The 24,039-nt window shown below is 50.9% G+C and overlaps 1 protein-coding gene across 1 annotated transcript in view; it reads left to right on the top strand.

Moving 5' to 3' along the window:
• Positions 1-23,737, top strand: part of LOC149520916 (CD209 antigen-like protein C) — a 30,744-nt gene extending 7,007 nt beyond the window's left edge. The window contains exons 2-6 of the mRNA XM_089774723.1: positions 10,339-10,429; positions 11,551-11,640; positions 12,048-12,193; positions 13,546-13,652; positions 21,934-23,737. Of these exons, the coding sequence (XP_089630849.1) occupies positions 10,339-10,429; positions 11,551-11,640; positions 12,048-12,193; positions 13,546-13,652; positions 21,934-22,081 (582 nt within the window). The 3' untranslated portion in view covers positions 22,082-23,737. The remainder of the gene's footprint in view (positions 1-10,338; positions 10,430-11,550; positions 11,641-12,047; positions 12,194-13,545; positions 13,653-21,933) is intronic.
• The last annotated feature ends 302 nt before the right edge of the window (positions 23,738-24,039 follow it).

The raw sequence follows: 24,039 nt of genomic DNA, 5'->3' as shown, positions 1-24,039 counted from the left end.
TGGAAGCGACGGCACAATATCAGTACCAGTATGAATGTTATGATTGAAACTCCCCACATAATTTGGCAAAACACTACCTAAATTCACTCCTAGGGTATTTCTTCACCGGTGAAGGCGCTGCCCATGATTTAGGTTTGACCTCTACTGCCTGGTTGAGTGCCTCAGAGGTAGGTGTTTGGTATGGTCCACGGTGTTTCCCTATCTGTGTGTACCTCAGACGGCCAGCCCCGATATATCTTTGGGCATTGGCCACCAACTCCTTGATCTTTGCCTGCAGGGCCAGTAAACCCTCCTCTTGGTACTTACTTCGGCTGTGCCACTCAGGATCTCATGTTAAGTTACTCATCACTGCCGAAGTGCGATAGAGCTGCATTCCATCAACGGTCAGGATCGCCCGGTGGGGGACTGTTATGCACACAGACGGATATGTAGAGGGGCAAGATGGAGTGATCTGTCTGGGTAGTCAAACACTAGTAGGTACCGTTTATTTGGACCAGCTCGATGTTTATTTGTTTTTCTGTGAGAACCACATTAAACCTAGGCAGATTCGTCATGATGTTAAATGGGCAGGTACATAAAATTTTTATCAAAGTGTGTGCAATAATCTCTGGATACAGGGAGGTTTCTACACCTTCAAAATAAGCAATGCTCTCTACTCTATCTATATGCTCTTGCTTTGGTACAGGCAGGGAGGTTACTATTCTGATTATTGTGAGTGAGGAATCCTTAGAGGGGCCAAAACAAACGGTTATACTATGGCCTCTCTAGGTGGGCCTTTGGGTCCTCAAGAATTCTCTACTTCCCCACTCTCATGGATAGGCACAGGGAAGATGGGGACTCACCACTTCTATAAGGGCTGGGTGGTAGTGGCTAAAGCTTACCCTGTTCTTCAATACTGGCCTTTTAATTTAATTTAGTTCGATTAATTAATCTAATTAGTCTCTGGTCCAAATATCTGGTTAGGTTTTTAGTGAAGTGGACACAGATCCTTCAAACTATTTAGGTTTACTTGATTAGCTTGGCTAGTGTCTAGGCCTTTACAGGCACTGGATATTACTGCATCTACCAGCTTAGACATAAGTGCTACTGACAGAGTTTCCAGGCCTAAACCAATCTGCGATGGTATCTGCTAAGCCCCGTTGTTGCCTAATTAGGCACTTGCCAATTCCATTAGCCAGTCTAGCACACAGCTGGTCTATACCAGTGTGGAACATCACCAAGGTAAGGACCAGTGACAGTTGTCTTAGTTCTGGGACGGGTCTGTTGAGGGAATGATGTACAATTGGGAGGCTCTATTTTGTCCTCAAGGACTTGGTTAATAAAACTTAAATGAGGGCAATTTAGCAATGGCCCTTGTTTAACAAGTGACAGCCATGCCTCAGGGGTTACCTTTGTTTGGGTTTTAAGTGGTAAGCCCCAGTGGGAGTTAGTGGGTTTAACTTCAGTGGCCTGATGTCAGTGTTTAGCTTCTTTCCCACAATATTCTATACAAACTTTAACTCAGAGGACCGTGTATTCTTTGTCCTTGTAGTGTTCATGTTGTTACAATAAACAAAATAATTATGTGTGAATGAGGGGAGGCCCAAGGCCATGTATTCCCCATTGCTAGTAGTGTGTATTTGTTCTATGTATGTGACTTGAAAGACGTTACATTGACTAGAGTCACTGTTTCTCTTATAGGACCAAGCATGGTTCACAGATGTTTAATTGTTAATAGGAACACATGCAATTCCATAATTCTTGAGGCCTTTTAAGGCATCAGGCACCAATGAGTAGCAGGGCAAGTAGCTGTTATTGCAATGGTGAGGTTACTAGTTTCCTCATTGTTGTGGGCATCTTTACTTAAATATGCTGATGTCCCACTTGCCCGTGTTGTTACTTATAGATTTGTTATTATCTCTGGCCAAACCACTTTTATGGTTGGTGTGCAAATTTTCAGAAGCTAAATATTTCATTTGTGTGGCCATTAAAGCAAAACCAGTCTGGTGGGGGAGAGGGCTGGTACCCGTCTCCCATCCTTCTGTTCACGTGATGCACTCCTTGCTTCCTTCCAGTTCCTTTTTTGTTTACCTGTGGAGACATTGTTAACATTCTCCTAGCCTAAACAATTTCCAAACTATTATGCTTTCACTGAATTTTAAAATTGCCAATTGATTAAGTTTAGAGTTGCCAATTGATTGGGCCCAATTATTAATTTTGTTGGTTTAAATTCATGCTTCTGCTTTACTTAAATTATTCTTTTATTAAAACAATTTCCTATACACAACAACATTTGCAATATGTATTACAATTAAGACACACAAGACAAACTTGGACAGAACACAAACTTATTATGTGATGACACAGAACCATGGTTTTTTGTTGTTGTTGTTTGTTGTTTTTCTTCAGCTGGCACCAGCGCTTTCTGATGATCTGAAAGACAAGAAAACATTTCTACCCACATTGGGGTAGTGCATTATATTTAGAATACTTTTTCTTTACAGATGTTCTTTCCTAATTTTTATTATCCTGCTGTTACCTAATGGTATGCTTTGTTTTGCACACCAGCTTCAGAGGGTTTGAGTAAATTACTTCATTATTCAATTATTAAGTTGAAGATGACATGCTTCAGTTTCCTTCTTGTACTTCAGTCCAGGCTCTTTTTTCCTTTAATGTGTGAAGCTTCAAATAATTTGCTGCCACAGAAACTTTTTCTTAGAACAAGGCACTTGCTAGTTACTATTTTAGCAAGCAAAAGGTTTTCTTTTCCTGAAAAGAATCATATACAATGTTACAGGCTTACTTATGAGGGACAGTGCTCCCCCCTTTCTAGAACAGACAGGCAGTTTGCAGACACAACTTTGGATCTGAAAGCAAGCTAAAAGTGCTATCAACTCAGCTTGGAACAGAGACACAGTGAAGTTTCAGGGTTTGGATTCTTAAAACAATGGTTTGTTTTCTTAAAGAGTAAATTTAATCTTAAGGATTGAATGTATAGATTTCATTCTTCTATACAGTTAACCAGTTAAGTATCAATCGAATTTCTTATTTACTTTCTACTATGCCCATAGGACTCTAAACTCTTTGCCTTTTCCTTTCACATGCTTTTTTTTTTTTTTTCTCTTCTTTTTTATGGTCTGTCCTGATTCCTGTTAAATGACCTTTCCTAATGACACAAGTTTATCCAATATTAATTTGGTAAGGAGAGTGGGCTTTCCAATTAGCCCCCACACCTCCTTATTCTTTTCAATATGTAAATCTAAATGTGTATTATTGCAGTCAGCTATTATTAATTTTAAACTTCTTAGTATAGGGTTTTTATAATATCCATGCTGCAGCAGTTGATCTATGCTGCTGATTCTGGGGTGGATCACTTGCCCATGCTCTGTAAGGAGATTTATGTTGCAGAATGTGTCCCCTTGTTAGGGCAGATTTAGCTTCTGGTGATTACATCTTTAAATTTAATTTCTACCGGTTGACTTTAGGGTGGCTTTTAGGTTACTTCCTCTCACGCCCTCAAGCTAATTATAACAGCGTGTGAGGGAAGGGTTTTAACTGTTTTTTTTTCCTCTGGATGGCCTCTGCTCGTGCGTTGTGAAACATCCTTGAATTGCCTGCGATTCCAGCCGGAGAGGCTGTAGTTATCTATTTGCTAACAAGGCCTTGAGAATCTCCTGAAGTTGGCTGGCAGACTTTCCTACTCTTGTATTGTGTTCTGTGTAAATATTTCTAACTAAAATGCCTATGGTCAATATGGCTTGATGGTCGGCAGGCATTCTTTCCTTGAGAATTTGGAGGAATACTTCCCATCAGCTGTTAAGTTTATTTTCTTTGGATCGGGCAAAGTTGTTACTGGAGCCCGTTTTTTCATTGGGAAGAGCTGATCCTTTTAGTTATCTTTCGTGCCTCCTCTCTATCTATAACGATGTATAGCTCATATGGGTCTGGGCATAGAGAGGAGTAAAGGGGTAATGTGTCAAATTCCCCCTCTAAGCTTGGGAGAGGCAGCACAGTTGATATGGGTGCGCCAGCTGGGAAATCCTTTCCTCTCACTCCCAGTGCATTCTTTTGGCTCAGAGGCACTGCTGCTTGTAAGTTACATTTCTTACCATAGGGAGGATTTCTTTTTGCTTTTCTGAGCTTCAATTTTATCCTTCAGGGCTTTAATTTCTTTTCTGTTAATCTGTTAAATGCTTACAGGTCCTTGGACCATGATGCACATACATATAGTGGGTGCCTTTCTGCAGTATGCTTAGACTAATCCCCATTCATTTTAGTTATTCAGGGGAGTATTTTGTCCACTCCTTGTTTGTTCAGTGGCTTATAGGAAACTAACTCTACACACTCCAAAGAAGGGGTCTGCTGCGTCTAGAGTTTCAGACCTTATTAGCAGCTTATGAAATAAGGGGAGTCGTCACTCCCTCACATATCCGCTCGGCCTCAAGGTTCGGCTGACCTCCCCTTGCATTTAAGACCTTGTCAGCGGCATTCCCTCCTCATACATCAATTTGCATTCATTCAGATGAGTGATTATAAATGTGGTTTTTAACATACTATCAGTAGGAGAAATAGGATTATCTCTAGCAGGAAAAGGAGCACTCCTTGGGATTGAACAAATAATGACAGGGTATGACATACAAACACACAACACGTGGTCTGGAAAACGCAGAGGTTCAGCGGATCACACTTTCCAGCTGTAACAGCTACAGCTCACCGTCCGACCTTCCCAGTCCCTCCGGACAGGCGCTGGGTTCTTTCTCTTCCAGTCCTAGACTTGGGTGCTTTGGCTCCCAATCCGGCTGGGCTTAACTTCTAGCTCGGGCTCGGGCACCTTGCTCTCGACCCAGCTGACTTACTTCCAGCTCGGGCTCGGGCACCTTGCTCTCGACCCGGCTGACTTACTTCCAGCTCGGGCTCGGGCACCTTGCTCTCGACCCGGCTGACTTACTTCCAGCTCGGGCTCGGGCACCTTGCTCTCGACCCGGCTGACTTACGGAGGTTGCGCGCAGCTTTCCTCCCTGCTTCTGCTTTTTGGTACCTCCTCGGGGAGTCCACACACGACTTAACTGTCCTTCTTTAGCTTCGTCTTTCAGACGTACTCTTAGGGATCAGCCTTTTCCCCCGAACTTCCGTGTGTGGGCTTATACCGTACGGTCTTCTCTTCTTGTAGCGCCTCTTGGTACCTTCACAATTACTGGCGGGGATTTGCACTATGCGAGAATGTGTACGTTAAGTGCCTGTTGGGGGGCGTCCGCCAGGTCTTACAATGTTACGTGCAATGAGAGAGTGGGTCACCAGTTCGTGCTGCCTGCCGCCTTGCGTACTCGGCCAATCCCGAGCTTAACGTACGGCTCAATCACTCCCTGGTGATTTATCCAGTCTCTCCGTAACGAGCCCCTTAGTTCTAACAGTACACAACCCTCTTGTGCTCGTCCCCTGTGGGGGGGTTAGATGTTCCTCCCTCCCTCTTTCAGGCCTGCCTCATATACTTGGTTCACCCTCATCCAGGTATCTCATGCCTCAAATGGGAACGGAACCAGGATGTGTCTGAAGGAAACCAGAGACGTCAACCCCTAGACCTAATGAGGTGGTAAATTAAATATACTCACCTCTCTTGGGTTTCAGTCTCCAGCTCCCGATCAGCTCACAAGCCTGGATCCTGGACGAGCCCCCAAATTGTTGGAAATAAGCCAGGACACTCTGGATGCAGGTGAAAACAAGCGGAGGATTTATTATACATCAGCTGATGGAGTGACACGCAGGGGTTACCCTGGTGAACACTGGTTAATTAACACAATACAATAGATTATATAGTCAGTAGGTGGACGGAGGAAAAATGATTTGATAGGTCTAGCAGCAAGACGAAATGAGCACATAAGCCAATAGAACTACTAAAGATTACATAATATCTCCGCCCATTGCAAAGTAACAGCTCGTTAATTAATATACAGGTGGTTATTGTTGAAATGCCAAAACATGTCAGCAAAACAGTAATAACATTTTAGTCTGCATAGATGATGATGTTGCTATAGCAGGCGGGTAGGGCCTTGAGTTGGTGCAGCACTTGGTTCTCAGGCTTATTATCTAGGAGTGAAGCAAGACAGTTTAAGCAAATTTTATGAATGTTATCTTGAGCAAAATGTGTTACGTTACCAACTGAGACCCAGTCTGAGTGTTTTAGAACATGGTTGCTATGGTGCCCAGGGTCTTTTACTGTCTGCAGTTCTTATCCTGACTGTGGTGTTCCCAGGCCTTAATCCTAGAATGGAGTTATGCTGTTTAGAGGCCTACTAGCACATTTAGGGCTGCCTCAGTTTACCCTACAGCCACCAAAGCCCCCTGTGCTTTTCCCTGGAGGCCTCTCCTTTGAAAGAAATCCCTCTTCTGCATCCACACACACCTTTTTCGTAGAATGAGGTTTACAGCCGTCAGAAACACCCCCCCCCCCCCCGATGTTTCAACTGTCAAAAGAAGTCAATAGCAGTGCGGACACACCCCTAGTGGCCTCTATAAACTGTGACAGCAGGATCATTACGCTTGTGTATGGCTGTCAAGGAGGGGCAAAATTGCGTATGATCGATACTGCCCTATTATTGATACGGCTGAGATTTCCCAAGCGATCTCTTCCCTGGTATTTCTTACCATTACTTAGGCTGAGGCAGCAGATTTTTATTCCCCAAATCAAGTTTTTTAAGATTTTGGGGGGGAAGCTTTATACCAAAGCCTGGAAAAATAAGGTTTGGGGGTACTTTCCGGGCCCCCACTTCTGCATTCATTGTGCCAGAATGGGGAGTCAGCCGTGACAGCTTCCATCAGCCCCAGTTTGGGTTCAGCCGCTTTCCTGGCAGGGCAGTGTTATCAGATCGACAGGCCGGAGGTGTAGGGGCTAGTGGCTGGGCAGGTCTACTGAGAACCGCGCTTTGTACAAACCTTCGCTCCTTATCTGATGTTGTGGTCGGTGGGGGCTCTTTCCGAGTTAGCTGTGGTGGCCGGTTGTGCAAGTCTACACAGAACAGGGCAGGGTGCGTGCGCGCGCGCACACACACACACACACACACACACACACACACACACACACAGAAATGGTGACTGTCACAGACAGAGCCGGAGAGCTGTCAGGACACCACAGCGGTGACACCTGACTACTGCATCCCCCAGCACCTGGAGCTGCTGGCCCTGGTTCCCCACCTGAGGAGCAGCAGCCTCCCAGAGTAACCCCCTGCCCATAGACGCCCCTGGCTCCAAGAGCAGACAGGACACCAAACTGCCCTCTGAGACACAAGCAATTCTATTGCCTGCCATGGGGCCAAGCGCCTGACGGCAGGACGTCCCTGCAGCTGGAGCGCCGCGCTGCGGGAGCACCGAGAATCACCGGAGCAGCTGGACACCCCAACCGAGGTCAGAGCCCCCCTTGCGCCCGGCTCTGCACTGACACACGGCGAGAAAGCCCCAGCTCATGTGATTGTGACCCAAGAGCAGCCCAAACGGATCCGTTGGACGCACGGTTCCATCTGTGGAGGCCCAGGCAGGGCGAGGGTTGCCAGATACTTTTACAAAAAATCCCGAAATTGGTTGAGCAAAGATTAAAAAAAGAAGGTTGCTGCAAAAACTGGACACCTGGCAACTCTAGGCAGAGCAGGTGTCAGTGTAAATACGCTCCGGGCCTGAGGCCTTTTCCCTGCATCTCCTCACTGGTGGGCAGGGGAGAACGGCTGTACACTTTGCAGCCATCACCCTTAACCAATCAGGTGCTTTCACTGAGTAGCCAACAGATTGTAGGACAGCCTGGTCACTCCTTGTGCTGTGAGAATAACACACATGAACGCGTGTGCGCCCACACAATCACGCACTGTTTAAACATGGTAATAGAGCCCCACAGTAAATGAAACAATGAAGTCACGTGACTTTCAGGCCCCTGGGCAAAATAGAGGGGGCGGGGAACAGAGCTGCACTCCCTCAAGGGGCGGGGCCTGAGGTGAAGGGGCGGGGCCTCAGGTAGAAGGGGCGGGGCTGGAGCAGACAGACTTCAGTGCTGCCCAGGCTGCGCATGCCCTTCACTAGCCAACCCTCGGTGTTGCCCGGAGCGTGCTGGCTGGGCTCCGGCACTGATTTAAAGGGCCCCAGCTACTGCCACAGTATCATCGAATCGCTGGGCCCTGGAGCAACCGCTCCCTTTAGCCCCCCATCAGCAGGCCTGACTGCGGCTCTCTTGGGTACTGCTGGTTGCTAAATCGGCTCCAGATTCCCGGAGGTCTGAGCATCGCTGCTTCTGGTCCAGGTTCCATCTCTGATCCCCAGCACCTGCCCAGTTACGGTAGCGTTAAAACTACCCTGGGGAGACCAGCCCGGCTCTGGGACGATGCTGAACCCGATGGGATCTGGATGGGCTGTTCCCTCGTTGATGCCGGACTCACTCGAGTCCCCACCGCCTGGCACAGGAGGCAGAGTGAGGGGCGGCTGTGACGGACCGGGCCGTGTCTGGGCACAGTTGAGGGCGCCCGCTCAGGGTGAATTGCTCAAATCCGGGGCTCCTTACAGCCCCCCCGACTGGTGACGTTTCCAAACAGGCCACAAACCAGTCCCACAGAGCGCTTCAGCTGCCTGCCTGAAGCCTCACGAGCAAAACCCCTCCGACACCGCAGCAATATCCATGCCCCAGATGGCCCCGGGCCTATACACAGGTGGGGGGTCCTAGCACCCAACCCCACCAACCCCGAACAAGTTCTGTCCGGTTCCAAGAAACCAGCCACAGATCCCTGGTCAATTTACCCTTTGGACCTTGCCCACAAATCACGCTGGGCCAATCCTTTAGAATCTATATCTAAAGGTTTATTATTACAAGAAAGAAAAGCCTGAGAGGAAGGTTATTAAAGTACAGTATGTTACATGCACCGAATCTCCCAGTTCTCGATGCAGGCTCTAGCAGAGATGTTGCAGCTGCTGGTTTAAAAGTTCTTATTGCACATCCTAAGATCAGGATGGGTCCCCAGGTCTTCCGGGCTCTTCAATCCCTGCAATGCTGCCTCTGGGATGAAGTGCTGAGCTGAGAACAAAATGGCATCGACCACATGGCCTCTTTATACCTCCTTCCTGGCCTCTTCTGGTCTCAGCCGGTCACCTGGTTCTCAGCCTCTCTCTGCTGGCAGCTCTTGGGTCTCCGCCCTCCTGCTTTAGGTGTGTCTTTAGGCCATCAAGGGCCATTGTTCCACAGGGCTTCACTACTCAGCCTGTCCATAGCAATGCTTAACCACATTCACAGAAATATTCAGCTTCCACACAGATTACAGATTCCTACCTACACACACAGACATTATACACTCACATGAATAGCGTACATAAGATCAACAAACGATAAGCTCCCATTCAATACCCCACATGGCTCCCCCCTACACCAATTTCTGGGGCCAACACCCCCACCTATGGGTGCAGCAGCGATCCGGCTGCTTCCCTCCAATTCAGTAATGTGACAGCGGCGCGCTGGCATGGCCCATGCTGCGTGCACCACATCGGCACTTGAGTCACTTTGTGGCTTGTGCTACAGGAAGTCCAGTGGAAGTGCCCAGCCCATAGGGCACCCAGCCAGCCTGCTAACCTTGACCCCAGAGAAGAAGCCACCTGCACAGCTGGTAGATCTGAAGGGATCCGGGGAAGATGCTGAACCCGGCTGGAGAAACTCGGCAGGGCCAGGAGGATGCACAGGCTGGGCTCCGACCCCTCCCTACGGTGAGACATGCCAGCTCCCTTGCTGGCTGATGCGGCCTCTGCTGATCAGTGTAGTGTTCCCGGAGGGGATCAGGTAGTTGGGTTTCTTCCCTTTTTGCTACTCTGTGGCGCTTGAAGAAAGTGAAAAAGGAGTTCAGTTTTTCCCCTTTTCAGAGGCCGATCAGAAAGGTGGGTTTAGGGGAGGGGGGCAGGGTCTCACACATTCTGCTGTCCCTTGAAGCCCCACAGGGGACTGAGGCACTGGCAGGACTGACAGCGTCACACACCCTGCTCAGGGGAAACCTGGCTGCCTGGCAGGGGACGTGATTGTTTTCCACCAAAGGTTTGATCCAGCATCTGCTCCCGTCTACACCCATGTGAGCCCTGAGTCACACTCCTGACTGCGCTCTAGATTTACCTTGGTGTAACTGGGAAAAGAGTTTGGCTTTTTGGCTTTGTCCTTTTCAGCTTTGTGAGTGCCCATTTAACTCAAATGCCGAAGAGGCAGTGGGGAGAAAAGCTCTTTTCGCTAACGATACACACAGATTCCTGCCTTTTTAATTACTGTTCAGCTTGATCCAAAATGGGCCCCGCTGTGTGCTGGGGTGGGGGGTAAGAGTCAGGACAGGGTTATCTGGGCCATTTCCCCCTTTTCAGATGCCCCTTCTCACAAATCGGCAGCTGGTGATCCCCACCCTCATCCTCCTGGCTACCAAACTGCTCCTGGTGACCCTGGTCCTCTTCTTCTGTGAGTATCCACTGTGACCGCAACCCCCCATTCTAGCCAGAGATGTTTTGGTGAAGGCTGAGCACCTTTAGAGACAGCATGGACTAGTAGAGTGAGTATGGGACTAAGCTGTAGGGGACTTGGTCTCCATTCTTGCTGGGTAACCTTGGGCAAGTCATAGTAATGCCCCTTGCCTCAGTTTCCCCATGTGGAAAAATGGGGCTCCTGAGCATGCTCCCTGCACAAAATACTAGTTATTAGGCCGTGGGGTTCCTCCTCCTCACATCCTGCTCATCCCTGCTCCTAGGAGGTGAGAGCCCCTTTGGGAAGCCCCATCCTGGGATTCCTGTCCCATCTAGCAACAGGGATAACAGAGCAGACGAGGAGCTGCCAACCTGTTTGCTGGCAGAAGGGCGTGAGGTCCCTGAGGCTCACAATGGGGCTCTGCTCAGTTTTACAGATGGCCCCATCTACAGACACAGCCGGGGACCCCAGCCCCACCACTGAGAGGGATGCTGCAGGGAGGGGTAAATGGGAGGTGCTCTCTGGCCTCCTGCTGATTGGTCCCAGTCTCCCTTCCCTTAATGGCCCCCTGTGCTTGGGAACAAGCAGGAGACCCCCAGGAAGTGTAAGGGGGAGGATGAGCTCCCAGGAGGATGGGGCTGCTGCAGTGTCTCCCTCCAATATAGCGGTGTGGGGGAGAATCAGCCTGCAGAGCAGGTGGGAGGGAAGGGAGCTGGAAAGTCCTGGGGCGCAGGGTGGGGTTCCCTGTAAGCCATGTGCTTGTGCGGCGTCTCAGTAGGGAATCAAATGCTGCCCACAGCTTGTTTTTTTGTTTCTTCTGGTGGTGCACATTCACACATATCTTGGTGTACGTAAAAATTATTCTGCACAGGGATGGGAAAAAATGAGAGGGAACATTGGTGCAGGGAGGTGGGGCTCAAGTCTTAGACAGGGTTGGGCACATCAGCATCTTCCTCTGTTGTAGGGGTGCATAGAGATGGGGATCAGGTGCCTTTGTGTGGGGCCCAAGGGGCCTCGCTCTCCCCATTGCAACACCACTCAAGTGCCAGATAAGTGTCCCAGGCCCCTTGGAACAGCTAGTGCTGATAACGGGTGAACTCTCTGGGCGTCCAGCGCAGTGACATCAGGGCTGTGTTTAGTTTTGCAGGCCAGCCCTTCTCCCACTAAGCAAGGGGCCCCCAACTCCACCAGCCACAGGACCACAGCAGGTAAGACTAGAGCCGGCACATCTGGGGGCTTCACTATGAAATTCTCATGGGCGATGCTGGGGAGGGAGGGTTGGGCCCGCATTGGCCCGTGGGGAGGGATCTGCCCCTTTTTGGAGCGTGGGAGGAGACTGGCCCCATGTTGTCTTGTAGGGGGAGGAATTGGCTACTCATTGGTGCATGGGGGGCGGGGTGTTGGCCCTTCGTAGGTGTGTGAGGCTTGGAATTGTCCCCTCATCAGCATGTGGGTTTGGGGGCGGCTTAAGCTGACCACTCACCAAGACACTTTCCTGGATGGGGCCTCGCTGGCAGATGCTCTTGTGAAGCTGCCAGGCCCTGGGGGACGGCTGAGATTGTCGGGGTGGGAGCCCCTCAGTCCCAGACCAGCCCGGCTGTGTTCTCTCCGCCAGGTCCTCCCCGGTGCCAGCCCGGCTGGGCGCTGTTCCAGGGCAGCTGCTACCTTTTCTCCACCACTACCGGGTTCTGGAAGGATGCCAGAAGGAAATGCTCGGCCCAGGGTGCGGATCTGGTGGTGATCAGTGAGCGAACGGAGCAGGTAGGAGCCCTGGACCCCACCCGACCCGTGGAGGAAGGGCTGTGGGCAGGGGGCTGGCATGCAGCCGGGTGGGAAAGCAAAGAGAAGGGGCAGGGCTGGAGCAGGGTTCCGGTGGTGACAGGCCCAGCCCTGGCCCCGCTGTGTTGGAGGGCAGCAGCGCAGTGACGGGCCGAGGTGCAGGGAGTGGTGGGGCCGGAGGAGGGACGGGGAAGCAGAGCAGCTGGGCTCATGGGACAGGTGTTTACCCGGCAGGGCTCAGACTGCCTGGGGGCTAGAAGCATGTCAGTCTCTGGCCAGATCCCCCAGAGTGCACAGCCCAGGGGTGTCTGCCGGGAGGGAAGGGCCAGGACTGGACTGTGGTGGACACAGCCGCTGACCTTAGTTTTTCAGGGTGGGTGCGTCACCCTGCCGCCCCTCCCCCACTCTGCCCCTCCCCCTTCTCCTGAGACTCCTCCCTTGCTCTGCCTCTTCCTGGCCCTTCTCTATCCCTTCGCTGGAGATCCTGACTTCACCTCTCCTCTTCCAGCCCTTGCTCTGCCCCTTCCTCCAAGCACCTGCTGCAGCCTGGTCAGCCATGGGGGTTGGGGAAAATCACTGGTCGGCAGGTGGCTGGTGTCATCCCCATCATCTTCTGGACCCAAGGCCTTCTTAGCCCTAATCCTGGGACGTCCTGACCAACGTTCCCTCTAATCCTTCCCGCCCTTGTCTGGATTTTTCCATCCATGTGGAACCATTTTGTTACGCGCACCAAAGCCTGTGCAGATGTGCACCACCAGGAGAAACAAGGAAACCTAGCAGTGGGCACTCTGCTCTGTGGCCAGGCAGTATTTGAATCTCCTGAGCGGCTGCACAAGAGCTCATCTACCGGCTCCAGCTAATCCCAGTTACCACTAGGGTAGAAATGGGTCAGATAGCAGCAACGGGGGAATTGTTACCAGCTCTGGTTCCATCGAGACTCACACACGCAGGGGGGCGGGTTCCTTCTCAAAGCTCAGCCCAGCAAACGGGAGGGAACAGCGGAAGCTGTTGGAGAAAAGCCGGGTGAGCACTTTCCATTTCTAAGGGTCTCCCAGGCTCAGTGCCCCGTCTGCCCACTCTGGGCCGAGACCAGCACAGCCTCCCCTCCTCCTCTGGCAAAGCCTCCATCCCCAGCATCCTCTGCTGGGGGGAGAGGAGAATCGGGCTCCTGGCCACCTCCTTTGGCACGTGCAGCACCGAGCGCGCTCGCTGAAGGGCTGGGTGACCAGCCTCAAGCTGGGGGTAAGTTCCTGCCACGGGCGCGCTGCCTGAGTAGACGCCGCAGGGTCTGAGTCCAGTTCTAACCACCCCACTCGCTGTGTCGTCCTCTCTAGGGTTACTTGGTCCATAGAGCTGGGTCCGTCTGTTACTGGATCGGCCTCACCGACCAAGAGCGTGAAGGCGACTGGCGCTGGGTGGACGACACTCCTCTGACATTAGCGTAAGTCCTGTTCTTTGGGGCCAGCCCTTGCTCCCCCGGCTGCCCCTGCAGGTACTTTGTGCCTCTAGCGCCAATGGGATGGCACAACCAGTGAGGGCTGAACGACTTGAGGCCTTATGGGTCCCCTGCAGGTCACTGGTTCGAATCTGGCCCATGTCCCTAGTGTAAGCGGGGGAATGGTCCCGCTCTTGTGGGGAACTTTCCTGGCTTCTATACACCCCGGTGAAATGAACCAGCGAAAGGATCTGAGTCCCCGCTCCCACTTCCTTTACCCCACGGCTCCCTGATCCTGAGGGCTCCCCCTCCACTCTCCTGAGTAGCAGAGCCCTTGAAACCCCAACAAGGCTGGGCCCAGGTTTCCTGGGGCTTAATCCCTGACCTTGTAGTCACTAGGGGCAGGAGTTAGGGTGTCCCCACTCCGAGGTGCTCTCTTTACACTGCAGGCCTTCTTGGCCCAGTGATCACTTCATAAGGTTCAAAGCAAATACAATTTATTAAACATCAACTGATTAAAGAGAATAGAATAAGAAACAATGAGAATGGTTAAATGGGAACACACAGCCCTGCTCTGTAGCACAGGGACATCAACACAGCAGTCTGCAGAGTGTAAGGACAGTTCACAGTCTCTTCCTTAGAAGCCCTGGATGTGCTGCAAGGGGCTGCAGGCTGGACACGCTTGCACTGGCAGTGACCACACAGCCTCAGTCTCTAAGTGGCCAGACTCCTCACCCAGTCCAGAGCCTTTTCCCACACTTTGCAGGTCCCAGTAGCTCACCACATCCAGCTGCAGGCTGTGCTGCTTGGCCAGTTCCAGCTCCTTGTGTTGTTTCTCTGTCCCTTTTGGCTTTCTGAGCACTGCCAGTCTGCTGCTCAACACAGGGTCTGCACAGCTTGGCCTGTCTGTGTCTGGTTCTGTCGCTGCAGGACTTCTTCTTGTACTCCTCTTTCAGCTCTCTGTCTTTGCAGGACCTCTTCATACAGCTTGCACTGCTCTTTTCAGCTCTCCGTCTTTGCAGGACCTCTTCTGCACACAGCTTGTTTGTTCAGAGACAGAGCCAGAACAATCCCCACTTACAACCTGTCAGTCAGGCTGAGCTGGAGTGTTGACTGCTTTCCATTGTCTCTGGGGTCTGTCAGTCTCATGAACCCTTCCCCTTATGAAGCTGGTAAACCAAAAAACTCCCACAGAGTTTTAGTAAGGGGTAACAGTCCCCTTACATTCCCCCTTGCTAGAATTCTACCACAGCCACAAAATTCACACCATATAAAAAACATTAACAATTAACAAAAACATTTCACATACTTAACATCTTATTTCTACTGGACATGCGGACACTCATTAAGCCATTACATAGGACCAATAACATAATCATCTCTAAGTTTAACAGGCAATACACCCTTATTAGTTCTCTGGGACCTTCTTACAACAGGTGGTTCATTACCCATATTTTCTATTTCCCTGTCTTCAGGTAATACTGGGTCAGCCTGAGGGATCAGGTTATCCTCGTTGTGGTCAGGGGTTGCTACCCTCTGCTCCCTTTGGTATTCAGTTTGTGGGACTAAAACCATTCCCCAACTCCTTTCAGTCTCTTCAGGCCGTCCTGATCTACGCCTCCTAGGATTCCTGACTGAACTAAAGGTGCAATGTTTTAGCTGGTCTCTATGAACCGTTCTCTCCTGACATCCGCGTTCAGGTCGAATGGTGTAAACTGGTAGGTCAGGATTGTTATGAGCAACTACAATGTGGGGACTCGACTCCCATTTGTCCTGTATTTTATTATGCCCCCGGTGTCTATGATTACGAACTAGTACACGATCACCAGGCCTGATGAGAGCCCCCCTGGACTTGCGATCATAAGTCCTCTTCCTGCTTTGGGCTGCCTGTTTAGACGTACTGAGAGCAACTTCACAGGCTCTCTTCAGCCTGTCATGGTGACTTTTGACCCAGTCATCCAGATTGGTCACATCATCTTCCTCAGGGCCCTCTCTGTCCAGAATATCCAATGGCAACCTGGGATCTCTAGCAAACATGAGATAAAAAGGAGAATACCCTGTCGACGAATGGATGTGACTATTATAGGCCATCACCAGCTCAGGGAGATGCTCCTGCCAGGCTCGTTTCTTTTCCGGCGGGAGTGTTCTGAGCATGTCATGCATTGTCCGGTTAAACCTCTCGCACTGAGCATTTCCTTGTGGGTGATAGGGTGTTGTTCGGCTTTTGGCTATGCCATACAGTTTACACAATGCTGATATCACCCCTGACTCAAAATTCCTCCCCTGGTCTGAGTGTAACCGTGCTGGACAACCATAATACATAAACCAGTGTTTTAGGAAGGCTTCAGCCGTTGTCTGCGCTGTCTGGTTTCTAGTTGGAACTGCAACAGTGAATCGGGTAAACATATCTGTGAGAACCAGTACGTTCTCAAACCCCTCTGAAGATTTCTCTAGCCGAGTGTAGTCCATTGCTAAGACCTCCATTGGAGCAGTCACGTTAGTGCAGGTCAAAGGGGCCCGAGTGGGCGGAAACACATCCTTGGCTAGGGCACACCGCTTGCACTGACGGATCCATGCTGTTACATCACTAGCCATTGTAGGCCAGTAATAGTTCTTCCTCATCACCTCAAGAGTGCTTCTGTCTCCAAAATGCCCTCCATGGTCATGCCTGGCTTCATAAACTTGTCGGCGAAGTGACACTGGCACCACTAACTGCCACACTTCTTCGCCATCACGAGGATGACAGATTACACGGAACAGCACTCCACGGTGCAACCTAAGTCGCTCCCACTGTCTGGTCAGCTTCTTAGACTGAGGGTATTTGGCCCCAAAGCTCCGGTCTGGCCTCATCCGGTTCATGACTGCCTCTAAGACTGGCCCAAGGTCCCCTTCTTTTTGCAGGGTGCGAATTTCTTCCCACGAATACCCTGAGATTATTGCATCCTCACCTTCTACCAGGTTTTGTGATACCTCTTTTACCATCACTTCACCCTCTGGCTTCGGAACCTCTAGCCACAAACAGGCCCGCACAACGTCTGCAGGAATGACCAGAAAGTCCTTTTCAAGGTCTTCACCCTCTTCTAATTCCTCTTCCAAAGGCAATCTAGACAGGATGTCAGCACTGATATTCTGTCTTCCAGGTTTATACTGTATTTCAAAAGTGAACTCAGCAAGTTGGGCCACCCACCGGTGTTCAATCGCACCTAAGTTAGCAGTGGACAGGTATCGGAGAGGATTGTGGTCTGAGATTACAGTGAATTTAGAGTACATTAGATAATCCTTAAATTTTTCAGTAATAGCCCACTTCAAGGCCAGCAATTCTAGCTTAAAAGCACTGTAGTTTTTGTCGTTTCTTTCTGACCTCCTCAGCCCTTGGCTTGCATATGCAATCACACGCTCAACCCCCTCCTGCTTCTGGCTGAGCACTGCACCCAGGCCATGTAGACTTCCATCTGTTGTCACCAAAAATGGCAGGCTAAAGTCAGGATATGCAAGCACAGGTGGTGTCATCAGCCGGTGTCTTAGTTCATCAAAAGCTGCCTGACAGGCATCATCCCATACAAAGCATTGATCCCTTTTCTTCCTTTCAGTTGGTTGGCCCGCCAATCCATATAGTGGCGCAGCAATGTGTGCAAACTTTGGAACAAATCGTCTATAATAGCTCATGAAACCCAGAGCTTGTCGCACTTGTTTGGCATTCTTCGGGACTGGCCAGTTTTCCAGAGCCCTGGTCTTCTCCTCATCTACCTGGATTCCATCCTTCGAAATCACATGGCCCAAAAATTTGACTCTCTCACGTAAGAGGCAGCACTTGCTTGGCTTCAGCTTCAACCCATGTTCCTTCAGTCGTGTGAAGACTACATCCAGTTTTTCTATATGACTCTCGAAGTCTTTGGAAAACACAATAACATCATCCAGGTATATTAGCAAAGTGTCTAGGATGTAATCTCCCAACACCTCTTCCATTAGTCTCTGGAACGTAGCAGGTGCATTGCACAAGCCAAATGGCATATGCGTCCATTCAAACAGCCCAAACGGAGTTGTCACTGCTGTCTTTTCCTGGTCCTATTCTTCCATTGCAACCTGAAAATAGCCAGAAGTCAAATCAAGAGTTGAAAACACTCTGGCACTTCCTAATGCATCCAGGGACTCTTCCACCCGGGGTAGCGGGTAAGCATCCTTTTGTGTTACTTCATTCAATTTCCTGTAATCACAGCAGAATCGCACCCCACCATCCTTTTTTATTACAATCACTGCAGGCGATGCCCAGGGGCTGTGGCTTTCTTTAAGGACACCTTGAGCCACTAGGTCCAGGATGTGCCTTTTTACCTCCTGGAACACTTGTGGTGAAATCCGCCGGTGTCTCTGTTTTATTGGAACAGCATCTCCAGTGGGTATTCGGTGTGTCACTATGGTGGTATAACCAAAGTCTCGGTCATCCCTGGAAAAGACCTCTTGATGTTTCTCCAGTAGTGCCCGTAAATGGCCAGCCTGCATAGGGGTTAGCTGTTGGAGATCCACTTGGACTGGAATGAGTAACTCTCCATCAGGTGCCTCTTGGGGTGTAGTAACCTGTGCTCCCTTCTCCAACCTTGTCACTCGCAGCTCATCTCCCTTTTCTTCCAGGACTCCTCCTCCTGGGGGTACTACTTCTTCGGGTCTGTGTACCTCTGCCACTCTAGTGCGGGGGTACAACTTTATGGCCTTCTTACTTGAGTTTAGCAGCCTGACTGGCACTTTTCCCTTGCTGGCATTAGCAAGTACGTTCGCAACCAGTAGTCCCTGAGGTAGACTGGCCCCTCGTGTTGGCTCCACAAGCACCCGGTATCCATTGAATCCGCTTAGTACCTGGCAGCATCCATCAACAATCTTCTCACTCCAGGGAGGTATAACTACCTTCTGTCTCCCTGCCACCTTTACATAGCCAATCTGTCCTGTGGGACCAGGAAAACATCCTTGTCTCTCCACTTCGGCCAGTACCCGCTTCAATGCAGCCTTCATCCTAGGCTCCCCATGCCGGTTCATTTCTTGGGTTCCTTCCCCCACTAATAGTAATTCTTTCAGCTCTCTTATTATATTAATCCCGAGAATTCCTGGTACTCTGTTCCCCATCAAAGTCTTTTCCGAAGCTGGATCCTTTAGGATAAAGATGCATTTTCCCGGGATTATCCGACCCATATACCCTACATCAGCTTCAAGGCACCCCACAACAGGGATAGCTAATCCATTAGCTGCTGTTAGCTGTACAAACCGGGTATTATGCATGGTCAGATCTCTCTCTTTTAAGTAGTTTTGGAAATATGATTCAGAAATAGTGGTGACTTCTGAGCCAGTGTCTATCAAACAGCGGGTCCTCACCCCTGCTATGGTTATTTCCACTGTCAAGCAGTCCCCAAAAGCTCGACCACAGAAGTCATCAAATGCACTAGCATCATCAGGGTCCTTTTCCTTACTGCTGGCATGCTGCCCTTTTCCGAGGGACAGCCGTAGGAACCCTTCTGTCCCCACTTGGCCTTCCCCTGATGTGCTACTCGATCTTGGTGTCTCTGGGATTTCAGACACTCGGGATTCCAGTCCCCTCTTCAGTGGACAATCTCGGCTAGTATGCCCTGGCCTTTCACAAGTATAACAAATGTACCTTCCCAGCTCATCCTTTAGTGGGGGCCTTCGGGACCCTGGGGTCCTGGGGTATTTTGGCCAAGTAGTGGAGGAGGTAGATTTTTCTTTCATCACCTCAGTCATTACTTTCAGCATCTCCCCCTGCTGGACTGCCAGTTTTTGGATAGCTTCACTTAAACTTTCCAATGTTAACTGTGTTTGGGGCAGGGCCTTTTCCCCAGTAGTTGCACTGACTAGGCCCCCACTCTGTGTTCGGGAGTTAGGCTTGCCGGACTCTTCCAAAGGAGCCTCCTCTTCTTCTGACCACATAATGGCAGCCTGCATGAGTTCAGGGAACTTCTTCCCAGGCTCTTCCTTCAGCCTTCTCTTCATTTCACGGCGGAGGGAGTCATCCCGGAGCCCAAACACCATCTGTTCTTTCAGCGCCATATCTGCGTCTGAAACTCGTTGAGGGTCTCGCCGCTCCACTTTGCTCATTCTCTCCTGGAGTTCATAGGCATATGCCCGGATAGTTTCACCAGGCTCCTGCTTTCGCTCAAAGAACTCCTTTAGCCGGGTTCCAATAGGTACCTTGTCTCCATACACTTCTAGGAGGAGTTCAAATACCTTTTTCACATCTTTCTTGTCTGCCATTGCCATAAACTTTACTGTGGCCTTGGCCTGGCCCTTGAGGTGCTCCTCTATGAAATCCACATGATCTTCTTCAGGTATTCTTAGCACATGCAGAGCTGCCTTCACAGACTTCACCCACTCCTCTACCGTAATGTCTCCTGGCCTAGTTGGGAAGCCACCAAACTCTGCAACCTTCCGTTCCCGTGGGACATAAATAGTAGGGGGTTTCTTAGCTTCTGCTGCCTGTTGGTCTATAACTGCCCTGGCCAGTGATAAGGCTTCTCTATGCTCAGCTCTAGCTTGCTGTAATGCCTCACTTTGGTCTGATAATCTGCGCTGAAGTTCAGCAACTTGGATCTGTAGTTCTTCAATTCCAGCCATGGTAGTGCTCTCGACCAGGCCTGGATGGTGCTACCAGAACTCAACAAATAAACCAATGGGGTGGATCCTTTGAATAGGATCCTGTTCGTGACGCCAATTATGTAAGCGGGGGAATGGTCCCGCTCTTGTGGGGAACTTTCCTGGCTTCTATACACCCCGGTGAAATGAACCAGCGAAAGGATCTGAGTCCCCGCTCCCACTTCCTTTACCCCACGGCTCCCTGATCCTGAGGGCTCCCCCTCCACTCTCCTGAGTAGCAGAGCCCTTGAAACCCCAACAAGGCTGGGCCCAGGTTTCCTGGGGCTTAATCCCTGACCTTGTAGTCACTAGGGGCAGGAGTTAGGGTGTCCCCACTCCGAGGTGCTCTCTTTACACTGCAGGCCTTCTTGGCCCAGTGATCACTTCATAAGGTTCAAAGCAAATACAATTTATTAAACATCAACTGATTAAAGAGAATAGAATAAGAAACAATGAGAATGGTTAAATGAGAACACACAGCCCTGCTCTGTAGCACAGGGACATCAACACAGCAGTCTGCAGAGTGTAAGGACAGTTCACAGTCTCTTCCTTAGAAGCCCTGGATGTGCTGCAAGGGGCTGCAGGCTGGACACGCTTGCACTGGCAGTGACCACACAGCCTCAGTCTCTAAGTGGCCAGACCCCTCTCCCAGTCCAGAGCCTTTCCCCACACTTTGCAGGTCCCAGTAGCTCACCACATCCAGCTGCAGGCTGTGCTGCTTGGCCAGTTCCAGCTCCTTGTGTTGTTTCTCTGTCCCTTTTGGCTTTCTGAGCACTGCCAGTCTGCTGCTCAACACAGGGTCTGCACTGCTTGGCCTGTCTGTGTCTGGTTCTGTCGCTGCAGGACTTCTTCTTGTACTCCTCTTTCAGCTCTCTGTCTTTGCAGGACCTCTTCATACAGCTTGCACTGCTCTTTTCAGCTCTCCGTCTTTGCAGGACCTCTTCTGCACACAGCTTGTTTGTTCAGAGACAGAGCCAGAACAATCCCCACTTACAACCTGTCAGTCAGGCTGAGCTGGAGTGTTGACTGCTTTCCATTGTCTCTGGGGTCTGTCAGTCTCATGAACCCTTCCCCTTATGAAGCTGGTAAACCAAAAAACTCCCACAGAGTTTTAGTAAGGGGTAACAGTCACCTTACACTAGCAACCGCACGACTTCACTCTTTGCTCTTTCTATGACAAAAGATGGCTGGGCCTCAGCTCCCCCTCCCCCCGCATGGGAAAGGCATCCACTGAGCGAACTGTGTGCTCATTGGTCCTCGTGGTCGAGGACTGACTGGCCCACGGGGAGGGAGCAGCCTCCTGAGCCTAGAGGGGACCTCTCTTCTGCAGGGCTGGTCTGAGACATCATGGGGAGGGCAAGTTTCTGCTGCCGTGGGGTGTCTGGGTGGCAGCCTCTCCCCCAGCTAACGTGGGCCTACAATAATGCAGCTCTCCAGCACTTACACCAAGGGAGCTGCTGCTTTACTCAGTAGTAGGCTGTTATCTCGAATCAACCCATCATCACGCTGGTCTTGGCCCACAGTCATGTGGACACTTCAGAGTAAAAGCTCCATCTCCTGGAGGGGGAATGTCGTGCACACGGAGGGGACGTATCCCCTGAGGGATCACAGTTGGCAGCTACGGGCTCTGAGGAGTCGTCTCTTGCTTCTCATTCAGGTATTGGAAGAAGGGGGAGCCGAATAACAAGCTCCTTCACACACCCGAGGGCGAGGACTGCGCCCAGCTGCTGGGGACCGGCCTGTGGAACGATGAGCCCTGTAGGTTTTCCTACAGGTGGATCTGTGAAAGGGCTGCCAGGGTGTAACCAGCCTGCTCACCCCACAGCTCTGAGCACAGGCCGCAGTTCAGTCCCTGCCCGCCAGGTCTGGGCATGGCTCACGGCCCAGGCATGACCCTGTCAGGGGCTTGGGCTGTCTCTTCACCCACCCCCGCTCTGCCTGAGGTATCCTGACCCTCTCCCCGTTCGCTGCTCCCAGGGAAGGCTCCTCCCCATCCGTGACGCCTGCTTCCTGAGTTTGGCCCCCCACATCTTCTGGCCTCACTCAGCCCCCGTGGCTTTTTGAATCCCACATAGCACTTCCTTTGTCCCCTCCACTGGGGGATCAGGAGGCTGCACCAGTGTAGGGGCCCTGGGGGAAGTGGGTGCTGGAATCACGTCCCTCGCTCTACAGGGGCTAGTGGTTGCTCAAGGAGCTGGGCACCAGGAGTGGGAGGGAAGCGAGGCCCAGTGGTTAGTGTGGAATGGTTCTAGAGCTCCTGGTCCTCCGCATAGGGTTGCCAGGTGTCCGGTTTGAACTGGACAGGCCAGTACTTGAGCTTTCTGTTCGGGAAACAAATTGAGAAAATAGAAATGAGGAAATAGAACAGTCCGGTGTTTCCTAACTTAGATGGAATGTCGATTGTGATGTCAATCAAGTGTGTCCGGCACTTTTGTTGAAACCATCTGGCAACCCTAGCTCCACCGTCACTGGGAGGACCAGGATCCACTGAGGCAGGGAGCTTAATAAACATGGGAACACCCCGGTCTGGGAGGTGGCCAGTTGCTGCTTGAGGCCTGGCCCTTGTGCTTGTTTTGAGAAGTGAAGGAGGCTGGGAAAATGCCCCGCTATCACCACAGCTGCTGTTGCTGCCCTAAAGGGCCAGCCCACGACATTTTGGTACCTGAGGCGGGGAGCTCAAATGCCGCCCCCCTGCCACCTTGCTTGGGCCAAATCTTTGAAAGGTCTCGATTCTGCCTTCTTCCTGTTCTACTGCTCTCATGGTTCTGCTCTGGTACCTACACACGCACCAGCAGCAGACACAATTTTCTACCCTCTGGGTCCTATTGGTGCCCTTCCACAGTCTGGCACCTGAGGCGGCCGCCTCAGTTCTCCTCATCGTAAGGCCAGGCCTCCTGCCCTACAGGCCCCATCGCACAGCGAGGAGGAAGAGAATGACTCCTCCGAAGTGAGCAGTCCTTTGGGGACCTGTTTCACAGGCGAATGGCATATCCTGTGGAAAATGATGACCTTGTTATTTAGGAAGTTTTTGCTAGGGTGTGTCTATGCTGCACCGGGAACTTGAAATAAGCTATGCAATTTGAGCAGCTTATTTTGAGTAAATTTTGAAATAGAGCGCTATTCTGAAACGTCCGTTACTCCTCGTGGAAAGAGGTTTACAGGGACATTGGAATAACAAGCCCATTACATTTCGAAATAACAGGCACGTTCAAAAGACATGGAATAGCTATTTTGGGATACTTCTGGTATCCCAAAATAGTTCCGCAGTGTAGACGTAGCCTAATGTCCACCCTCAACCTCCCTTGCTGCAATTTAAGCCCATTGCTTCTGGTCCTGTCAGCGGAATCCGACAGATGGAATTTGGGTGAAGGAGGGAGTTGTGACCTAGGGCAGGAGATTGGGGTGCAGAAGGTCCATGGTCTTGGAAAGGGGTAAGGGTGGGTGCAGGAGAATATTCTGACTTGGGGCTGGAGTACAGGAGGGGGTGCAGGGATTTGGGTTGTGAGTGGGGGATGGGGATTGGTGTATAAAGTCCAGGAGGGGGCTGTGACCTGGAGGAAGGCGTAGGAGGGGGTGCAGCGTGGGGGAGGAAATGTGGGTGCAGGAGCACAAGTGCAGAGAGTTTGGGTAATGTGGGGTAGGAGTGCAGGAGGGGGGCAGAGGGTTGGGGGAGGGAGGGGCTGGGATGCCAGAGGCAGGCTCTTGTCGGGAGGTGCTTACCTGGGCAGCTTTCTGAATGTTGGGTGGCTGCATGAGCTTGAAA

The sequence above is a fragment of the Pelodiscus sinensis genome, chromosome 31 (assembly GCF_052426305.1).
Source record: "Pelodiscus sinensis isolate ZL-2025 chromosome 31, ASM5242630v1, whole genome shotgun sequence".
Lineage (NCBI taxonomy): Eukaryota > Metazoa > Chordata > Testudines > Trionychidae > Pelodiscus > Pelodiscus sinensis.
This window is presented reverse-complemented; position numbering and strand designations above follow the sequence as displayed.